This window comes from Xylaria bambusicola (genome assembly GCF_022495145.1).
Source record: "Xylaria bambusicola strain CBS 139988 unplaced genomic scaffold F5B22scaffold_15, whole genome shotgun sequence".
Taxonomy (NCBI): domain Eukaryota; kingdom Fungi; phylum Ascomycota; class Sordariomycetes; order Xylariales; family Xylariaceae; genus Xylaria; species Xylaria bambusicola.
In genome coordinates this window covers 311,846-321,228 of record NW_025953568.1, presented here as the reverse complement: position 1 = coordinate 321,228, position 9,383 = coordinate 311,846, and the positions used below count along the sequence as shown (strand labels likewise).

Sequence of the window (9,383 nt, the reverse complement as noted above, 5' to 3'; positions counted from 1 at the left end):
GGATGTCTGTTCCACAGGCTATGCCGCGTTCCAAATGTTCGAGTCTAGGCAGCGTTTGCGCATACTTAGACGGTAGTGAACGGAAGAATTCATGGTGTATTTGCTTGATGATATAAGAAGACACCAAAATTATTTTTCCAGGGATTAATGATCTCTTCTTAACTTTACCCATTCATCAAATTCGCAACATCGCATCAAATCTTTCGAATCTTGCGACTGGCATTGAACACCATGGCTACACATCTGGTCATAAGCCTCCTTGTGGCCACTGTGGTGGTCATTGGTATCAAGATCTTCCTTGACGCTGTAAAACAGAAGCCAGGTCCCCTACCTCCAGGACCTAAAGGATGTATGTAATATCCCGAGACTTCCCATATGTCTTCATTCGATTCTCTCAATGCGTCAATGCTTAAAATGTATTTTGAAGGGCCGATTTTAGGAAATATCAACGACTTTCCGAAGGCTGGTGAGCGCGAGTATGAGCATTGGTTGAAGCATAAAGACACCTACGGTATGCAGTGCCACGAATTTTAAATACCAGAGCGAATAGCCACTAACACCTATGACGAGGCAGGACCTATCAGCTCTGTAACTGCGTTAGGAACAACTCAAGTAATATTACATTCGGCGGAGCTAGCCATCCAAATGTTGGAAAAGAGATCCTCGATATACTCGTCGCGACCGAAACTAGTATTTGCTAAACTGTAGGTAATAGTTTTTGCACGCCCCGTATGACAAACAAACGTGTATGTATGGCTTAGCAATTTCAAGGTGCCGCTTCTACGACATTTTCAGTCTCCTGCCGTACAACAAACAGCATCAGGTGACCCGAAAGCTCTTGCATACGGCGCTTGGCACGGAAAAGCTCGCTGCTCGCTATATACATATACAAGAAAAAGAAGCACATCGTTTTCTCTTCCGCGTTTTACAGAAGCCAGATTTACTCTTCGACCACATTAAGGTGTACGTGAAACATAATCCTTCGCTACACAATGCGACGGATGCTGACATCCGGTAGTGAGGCTGCCGCCATTATTCTCAAGATGGTATATGGATATACAGTAGAGCCTCACAAACCAGATCCGTTGGTCCAAGTTGTCGATGAGGCCATGACCTATTTTTCGGAGACTTTTGCCATCGGTGCGCGGCTCGTGGATTTCATCCCCGCTTGTATGTGATTTCTTCAGTCCTTTGAGAACCCATGTGATACTACTACGAGACGTTCGCAAGGGTTACCAAGCTAAGCCTTCACAGTACAACACGTTCCTGAGTGGGTACCCGGTACTGGATGGAAGCAATATGCCAAAAAATGTCACGCTACGGTAACAGCAGCCGTAGAGATGCCATTGCGGTTCGCTCGGAAACGACACGCTAGTGGTGATTTCGAACCGAATATGGTCTCAGAATTTTATGACAGTAGAGGCGATGAAGTATCGGCGGAGGTTCAGCACTGTTTTCAGTCGGCCGCTGTAAGTAGTCTACGATGTCAATAACCCTCCATCTATAAGTCCCTGGATAGTTGTATCCTTCCACCACTTGAATAGCTACAGAGAGCTAACGAAGATTCTAACAGACGACTGCATATTTTGGTGGCTCCGATACCGTATGTCAAACGTGCCTGTCCTAAATATACTGAGTTGGAATGCGGGTTAAATTAACTTGTGAACTAGACCGTCAACACTTTATGTGTTTTCTTTTACTGCATTATGAACGCTCCTGAAGTCCAGCGTAAGGCTCAAGAAGAGATCGATCGAGTCATCGGGAATGGCCGACTCCCCGAGTATAGTGATAAGGACAGCCTCCCTTACATTAGCGCCATAGTATCAGAATCGTTTCGGTGGCACACAGTAGTCCCTATGGCTGCGCCCCATACAACAGAAGCTGACGACGTCGTCAATGGGTATTACATTCCAAAAGGAACGACAATTCTACCCAATGTATGGTGGTTCACCAATGATCCAGCTGTCTACCCTAATCCCTCGGAGTTCAACCCAGCACGCTTTCTTGGCCCAAATCCGAATCCAGATCCGAGCAGGCATATTTGGGGTTATGGCCGTCGCATCTGTCCAGGGCGTTATCTCGCCATTTCGTCTACTTGGGTAACTATTGCTCGGACTTTGGCGGTTTTCGATATTGGTAGGGGCATAGACGAGAATGGCCATGAGATTGAGGAACCCATGAAGATTATCCCCGGTCTTATCCATCGTGTGGAACCATTTAAGGCGACCTTTAAGCCTAGGAGCCCCCAACATGAGGCACTGATCCGCCAAGCCGAGGCGTTGTACCCATGGGAGCAGTCCAACGCTGATGAATTGGAGCACATCGTCACTTAAATAAGTTGGTAAGGGATGATAGCCCATTTTAGTTGAGTGTGGTACGAGGCTGCGGATGTCCGAGGTATTGGCCTGGTTTCGACCATTTTACAGCTTGGTTGTTATAGGAGCAGTTTTCAGTACCAGCATGACACCATGTGGTTATTATCATATCCTACGTTGTTCTTAGATCGTATGGTTACGATTGATTATCTTTTGTTTTTCACGTCAACTGTCATCCTACTAGATAAAAATGATAGTTTTAAATTATGACTGAACCAACCAGACAGTCGTGAGGGCTTCCTACTGCGCTCCTACAGTGACAAATGTAGAAGGACGATTCATATATGGGTATGCAGGCTAATGTTTCGCTATCTTACAATGTTTGATAATGTTCATTGAGGCCGTAGGCTAGAGGATTGGTGGTCACTAGAGGCGGCCTGGATGATGTCTCGGAGTCATCGTGTGCAAGTTGAAGGGAGGTGGAGGGAGGTTATCGGATAAAGTACGTAGAACGCCATTTGATAATCAAACTTCAATTGACTATAAATTCACAGATGAATGGCCTCTGCTACAATGTGAACAGGGGCTAAAAACACAATTACGGACATGAGCTAATACCATTTTGACGATAATGATGAGCATACGGCGGCAACCTTCCACCACTATGAATCGTGAAAGAGAAGACCAGAAATACGGAGGCCAGACTTGACGCGAATGTTGACCAATTGAAGCTCAGGTCAGCATTCGCCATGATGGTAGAAATGATTGCGTTCGTTTGCTTGCGCGGTTCACGTAGAACGCTATGAAACGTACTTAGTTACGGCCAGTCTTGATTACCCGTTACCCGAGTCAATAACCATTCTAGATATGCTTGTTACCAAGGAGAGTGGGACAGAGAGTCCCGCCAATAGGGACAGTCTGAAGAGGCCAAGGTCTTGCTCTGGTTCGAAGTGATCGCTTAAAAGCCTCTGGATTTCGCCCAGGTGGCAAGTATGGGAAGCTACTCCAAGTCTCAGTAGCGAACGTCGAAGATGATTCCTATTTCAACCCGCAGTGATCTGTTAGGGGTTGTCATAGGATTCGCTAGAGACGATGCATCTATGAACATCCGTCGATATCCTAATCACTCCTAGGTAAATAAGCGCACGCCGAACCACCGCCCATTGGAGGACAATACAGCTTGTACGACAACTTTGTCAAACTCTGTACTTAATTGGTAGCTTGGGTGGTAGCGATCTGTTGTGATATGTAGATATGCCATTACTTCGTATATAGTAGGTTGGAACCTTACCAGGCCGAGCCAAGTAACTTCGCAGGAATGCTCAGAGTTCTTGCGCGCCTCATGGGTCGAATTCAACTCGTCATGCATGCTATTACCAAGTCATATCCGCGCAGTGTAAGTAGGCTGAGAGCCTGAGAAATTTCATAGGATCTAGGCTTGCTACAGATGGAGATATGTTATGTATTTGTTGCTTCTGATCACCGCGGGTGGGGACACAGGGGGTCAGCCATTCGGGAGAGTAAGGTAGTAACTCATGTGTCAATATATTACAATTAAACTCATCAAACACTGACTATCTCCCTTAGCCCTTCGTGCTATCGATATCTTCCGCTACGAGATTTACACCACTGTTGTTCTCGTCAGAGAATATCACCCGCCACTTACCAGCAGCTCTGGGGACGAAATCAACGAGCACACGTTCTTTCGGCAGAGGCAATGCTCTACCAGCCGACTGGCCCGTCCTTGTAGCCGGCCATTTACCACCAGGGGGAACAACATCGACGCGCACAAGTACCAGGGCCATCAGCGCTAGCATTTCTGTGCTGGCCAGATGGCGACCTGGGCATAGGACATGACCGCCACCAAAACCACGGAAAGCGGCAGCTGGATGTTTAAAGTTGGACTTGCGCTGGCCCGCTCTCAAGAACCGCGTATGGTCGAACTCGCGCACCGTTGGTCCCCAGAGTGTTTCATCGGTATGGAACATACTGTTGGGCATCAATACGGCACCGCCCTTCTTCAGGAAATACTGATCGCCTAGCATTGTATCCTCGTATATAAGACGCAGCGAGGTGGCCGTGCCATAGAACCTCATCACCTCTTGAAGGGTGGACACCAGCAAGGGGCACTCTGTCCTCATGCGCGCGAGGTCGATAGTATGAAATCCGTCAACTTCGTTTACGAGTCGCATGACCTCTTCTCTGCAATCTTTGAACACGACGGGATCAGATAGAACTTGCCAGACGCACCAATAGGCGCCCGGAGCGGTGTTGAAAGTCGCCGCAGCCACTTGGCCAACTTCGACCCGAGCCTTGTCCTCCAAGCTCAGACTAGTGCTGTCATTCACTTTTTGCGTGAGTTGAACAAAAAGAGAGCCGCCGTCGAGGTGCTTATTTTTGCCGAAATAATCAATAAAGGCTGAAACCAAGCGGTCTCTTGCCTGGCAGGCGCGTCTCGCGAGGATGTTCGGGAAAAGGCCGATGAACATGAGAGGTAGTCCAGATTCAAAAATAGACCAATCCTTGAGGTTTTCGGAGGTACGGAATGGATTATGGGGGCCGTACATGGCGTCGGTTGTAGCATCGAACGTTGCTTGACGAACGAAATCGTAAAGATCAACAGTCGTGCGGCCTTGTGATTCAATTCGATCAAAAGAGGCAGCAAATACCCTGCTTGCTGAGCGTGAAAGAGAATTCAAGCTGTCACCGGGTGCTCCAGCATGTGCGGAGGCTCGCTGGTGGCTGTACAGGTAACCATCTTGGGCCAAGAGGTTATCGCCGTAAATCTTGCTTATGCCAGCTTGGCTCACGCTGCAGACCTTCTTACACGTCTGGGCTTTCATAGGAGCGAAAGGGAGCGTGTCGATGTGACGGTCAACGCGCTGCAGTATCTCCAAAGAATTGACGATGTAGACCGGTACCCACGGTATGTTCAGCGTGTAAATGGGCAGACGGGTTTCGTCTCTGGTCATACCACAATATCAGTATCGGGAACTACGGGGTCTCAGGATGAGGATAAGACGGCGAGAGACGTCGCGCTGTACCTTAAGCGCTGATAGAACTTATCTTGTCCGACTACCATACCGAAGAGGGGACTGAGATAGGGGATGGCGCCAATAACGGCCTTGGGTTCTCGTGCATCATGCCTGAGGAACACAAGAGCCCGGAAGAAAGAATAGATGACGGCGATCGCTGTCGCTGTCAGAGCCAAAGTAGACGGCATTTTGAAGCTTGGAAGCAGGTGGGCGTTCACTAGCGTCGTCAACGGCGACGAAGGGGAAGAATGTAGCTAGAGAGATATCTTAGCCTCACGGCGATTCATCACAAAACGAAAGGTCATGCTCTCGGCTCAATGAGTGCAAGGTACCTACGTCAGATACCTTACTTATGTCAGGTCCTTGTTAGGATGCTACTTAATACGTGTGCCGCATCCCTTACCTACAGATTTGAATATGGTTGGTGTGAATCAATCGGCCCCCAAAACTCGCGGTAATCTCGTAATATTCAGGCCGCCGTCATACCAGTTCTGATTTGCGTTGCTTTCAACACGAACCCATCACCAAGAGTCTGTCTCAGGCTTGTTTGCTGTCTGGATCATTATCATCATCTCAGTGTGACCTTAGTTATTACACCTTACATAGTAAGCCTACCGGTACCTCAGATTCATCGCTACCTTTCGCAGAGAAACAAACAAGGAGAATGTAGGCCCAGCTAACAGTTACCTACCTACCTACATAACACAGCCCCTTCAACATGCATTGCACCACAAATGTCCGACGCCAGCAGATGTGGGATGGTAGTGGTCATTGGTCAGGCGATGCCAAGGCGTACCTACTGATGGGAATGTTTTTAGGTAGGTAGGTATTCTCAGTGCGCTAACAGCCGCCCTATCGCGCTAGAGCTAGGCACCTGCTTAGTGCATTTCGGCGCAATATATCCGTGGACCTCTAACGGTAAATCGCTCTCTAGAGGTTCGGTAGCCCGAGCGCTACAGCGTCTGAACTGCGCTAATGCTCGCTGAGACCTAGGTACTTCATACTACCAACACTCGCCAACCTACCAAGGTAAGTACTTTATATGTAAAAGATGTACCTACCTAAAAGATCCCCCGCATCCCGCCTTCATTCGGGCATCCTTCCCGCACCAGGCACTTCGCTCTGCCGAGATCTTTGTGGCCGCTACTTAGACTACCTACTTACTTAGGTACCTACTCTAGTGAAAGATACTTAGTAGTTTAGAACTTGCGCCATCCTCTTGGAGCAATGCATCCTTCAGAGGATTGTTGCATCGACCGTCTCGGTGTCTCATTTATCGCGTATTGTAGCCAGAAGTGTGCTGTATATCGCCGAGCCAGCACCTGTGCTGTGCCTCAGACGTACGCCCAGCGTTACAATGTCGTAATCGACGCCATGCCACCAACCTGCTCACTCAAAGAGTACCCAGTACATTGGCCGTTTGCAAGAGTCTTCCTGTACGTTTCTATTGGTTCCAGGTCCGTGTTCCACTGCACCACAGATGGCTCAATGAAACCCTGGTCACGCAACGAACCCCCCTTCTCTGCCCCTTCTGTTCAGCCACTCTCGCCACTGTCCAAATCCTGATCCTGCTGTGTCACCCCAGATGTCGTTGGAATTTGAAATATCGGGACGCATCTCGCGCACAGTACTACTTCGTAGTGTAACACAGCATAGCACGCCTATTGAAGAAAGCGAGACCCGGTCCGTCAATCCGTTTGCTGATGTTGCCGCTGCTGGTGCTAGGTAAGTAGTAATGGAAAATGGAAATGGCAATGGCGACGGTGATAGCGACGATTTATAAGCATAGAGCTGAAATAGGTGCTTCAAATTACCATAATCGATATGCTTAGAGCTATACGATAGGCCGTTATGGCATTATATTGAGAAATGAAAGACTCGTTATCTCGATTACGGTCCTACAGTCTGCAACAAGGGCTAGCAAGAGAGCCTGGAATCGGCTCTATTCGCGATACAATCAATAATCTGGCTGTAAAAGGCGGTTGCGTTCCATATGGGCATATTCATGGACTTGGTGGCAGCACACAATTGGATCAGTCTTCCTGACCTGCGAGGTCCACCAATACGTCTCAGATACGCGAGGACTAAATAGCCTCACGTTTGAGTACGAAGGCGTGTTTCACCAAATCCTGTAGGCCATACACGTGGAAATATGTACGGCGCGCCTAGCACGTGTAGCAGTGTCAATACTACGCCGCCAATGGCACCTACTCTGCATGTGTTGTGTTACGTGTATGTATATTAGGTGAGAAGCTAATCTTGTGTAGCCACCTTCTTGTTGATATTCGTTTTACACCATTTGTGCTGGCGACCGTTCGACAAGCACAGTCTTCGTCACCTTGAGATCTTCGCGACCATCACCTGTTTTCTGACTCCCGGCATCTGCCTCGATATCTACCGTTGCGTTGCTATTCATAAGCCATGTATCGCTCATCTCCATATAGCCATCGCTGTCCTTTGCGGGCTTCTTGCGCCTGTTATCAAAACGGCTGTCATTCTTCGTCCGCGGTCGATTAGGACCGGCAGGGACACCAGAGGACCCGCCTCCGCTTTTGTTGGTTCCAAGGGATGACCGGAAAGATGAGAATAGTTTTGAGTGCAAGAATTGAGAACGTAACATATGTGCAAAAGCGGTCGAACAAGGAATGACGAGAGATGCGTTCATATCGATGAGGCTATACAAAATCATGAGAATGGTCCAAAACAGCAAGATCAGATCGCCAGGGTTAGGGGGTGCTTGACAACTTACAGTAGATTTGAAATGACCGCGGCGTTATAGGAGACGTCGCTTCCCTGAGGGCCCCCATTGATGCTGAATGATCTATAGATAAGGGAGATGACGCCCGCAATGACAGCACTAAGGAAAGAGCCTTGTTAGTTTGGGTATGACGGAGCTGATGTGTCTAGGAAGCATCATACAGAACACCAACTAAGAAGACTGCTGTTATCTGCAATTTTCTTCGGGAGGATAAATTTAGTCTCCACAGGATTGGGAGCGGTAGAATAAAGATATATAGATCGATCAACACAGCTGCAGCGCCGGACGCAACACCCCAGTACTGCGAGAAGAAATGCCCCGAAGCTTGACTTGCGATAACACTGTCCCAGGTCTGGCCACTATGGGGGACGAGAAAGTATGTTGAAACAATAATAGCAGTTATATAAAGGGCAGAGATGGCTGCGATGCCGATGTAAATTGCGATGCGCGTTACGCGCGAGACCGTGAAGATCTGCAAAAAGAGGAGGAAGGTGGCGATCTTAGAACATGGCAGGCTGATGTTCGCCAGAATTGTCCAGATATATATCGCCTTCGTGGTCAAGGTCAGCAAGGTGGTTTGGTGCATCTACCCGAGATGCAAGTTACTTACTTGTTGGTATTTACCATTGATCCAGCATAACGGCAAATGCCACGTGTGCCGGAAGTACCGAGAATCTGGGAAGACAGGCATGGTTAGCTGAATTGAAAACTCCAGTCACCGAAATATATCTGGAACCAAGTTACTTACCAACAATTAAGCTCACTTGCAGCGCAATGTTCGCGCCGAAGGCAATGAAGACAAGAACTAAAATGCTTTAGTATCAGATCGATACAGAGTGTTCAGGGGCAACACTAACGATCACTCCATTGGGGCTTGCGGAAGTTGGTATAAAGTCGAGCGAAAACAAAAACTGTAGCCAAGACAGTTGTCGGAATCGTCACGCCGATACCAAGCGCTTTCAGATCTGTGTTGCTGAAATCAATATCCTGTCCCGCCGGCGGTGGCCCTAGGGGGATCTGGCACAGATCGGTTCCAGGTGGAAGGTCTGCGAGAGACATCACGAAGACTTGGAAAAGAAGACTGCTTGAAAACGGGCGGTGGTTGTTAGTTGCATCAAGCAGAGAGTGTCCAAGTTCACATGGATACCAGAAGACAGCAACGAAACCTAGGACTTGATGGTACGGAGCAAGGGGAAAGATGGGTTGAATATGAAGAGGGATCTCTTTCTGTACTGATACATGAACACGAACGTGTTGCTATAATAACGAGCGAAC

General features: G+C 48.2%; 3 protein-coding genes across 3 annotated transcripts; 1 reads left to right on the top strand and 2 right to left on the bottom strand.

Moving 5' to 3' along the window:
* Positions 1 to 231: 231 nt before the first annotated feature.
* Positions 232 to 2,333, top strand: F5B22DRAFT_635648 (cytochrome protein; the record flags this gene model as incomplete). The annotated part of the gene is made up of 8 exons (XM_047977176.1): positions 232 to 349; positions 428 to 511; positions 575 to 704; positions 772 to 963; positions 1,019 to 1,170; positions 1,255 to 1,469; positions 1,574 to 1,603; positions 1,671 to 2,333. The coding sequence occupies 8 exons, from the start codon at positions 232 to 234 to the stop codon at positions 2,331 to 2,333; spliced, it is 1,584 nt and encodes a 527-aa protein (XP_047831867.1).
* Positions 2,334 to 3,791: 1,458 nt separating this feature from the next.
* F5B22DRAFT_98604 (cytochrome P450) lies at positions 3,792 to 6,103 on the bottom strand. Its single transcript, XM_047980756.1, has 3 exons — positions 5,696 to 6,103; positions 5,360 to 5,604; positions 3,792 to 5,279 (listed from the first exon to the last, which is right to left on the bottom strand). Exons 2-3 carry the CDS (start codon positions 5,536 to 5,538, stop codon positions 3,899 to 3,901), a joined length of 1,560 nt encoding a protein of 519 aa, XP_047831866.1. The 5' UTR covers positions 5,539 to 5,604; positions 5,696 to 6,103; the 3' UTR covers positions 3,792 to 3,898.
* A 1,331-nt stretch (positions 6,104 to 7,434) lies between these two features.
* Positions 7,435 to 9,167, bottom strand: F5B22DRAFT_645466 (uncharacterized protein; the record flags this gene model as incomplete). The annotated part of the gene is made up of 7 exons (XM_047978589.1): positions 7,435 to 7,515; positions 7,647 to 8,025; positions 8,100 to 8,207; positions 8,270 to 8,658; positions 8,719 to 8,783; positions 8,857 to 8,913; positions 8,966 to 9,167. The coding sequence occupies 7 exons, from the start codon at positions 9,165 to 9,167 to the stop codon at positions 7,435 to 7,437; spliced, it is 1,281 nt and encodes a 426-aa protein (XP_047831865.1).
* Positions 9,168 to 9,383: the final 216 nt, after the last annotated feature.

Bases quoted from the DNA above. Each gene is read 5' to 3' on its own strand.
- F5B22DRAFT_98604 (XM_047980756.1), bottom strand. From the start codon at position 5,538: ATGCCGTCTACTTTGGCTCTGACAGCGACAGCGATCGCCGTCATCTAT. The intron at 5,280-5,359 runs GTACAGCGCGAC...TGGTATGACCAG, and splicing joins AAGTTCTATCAGCGCTTAAG to AGACGAAACCCGTCTGCCCA.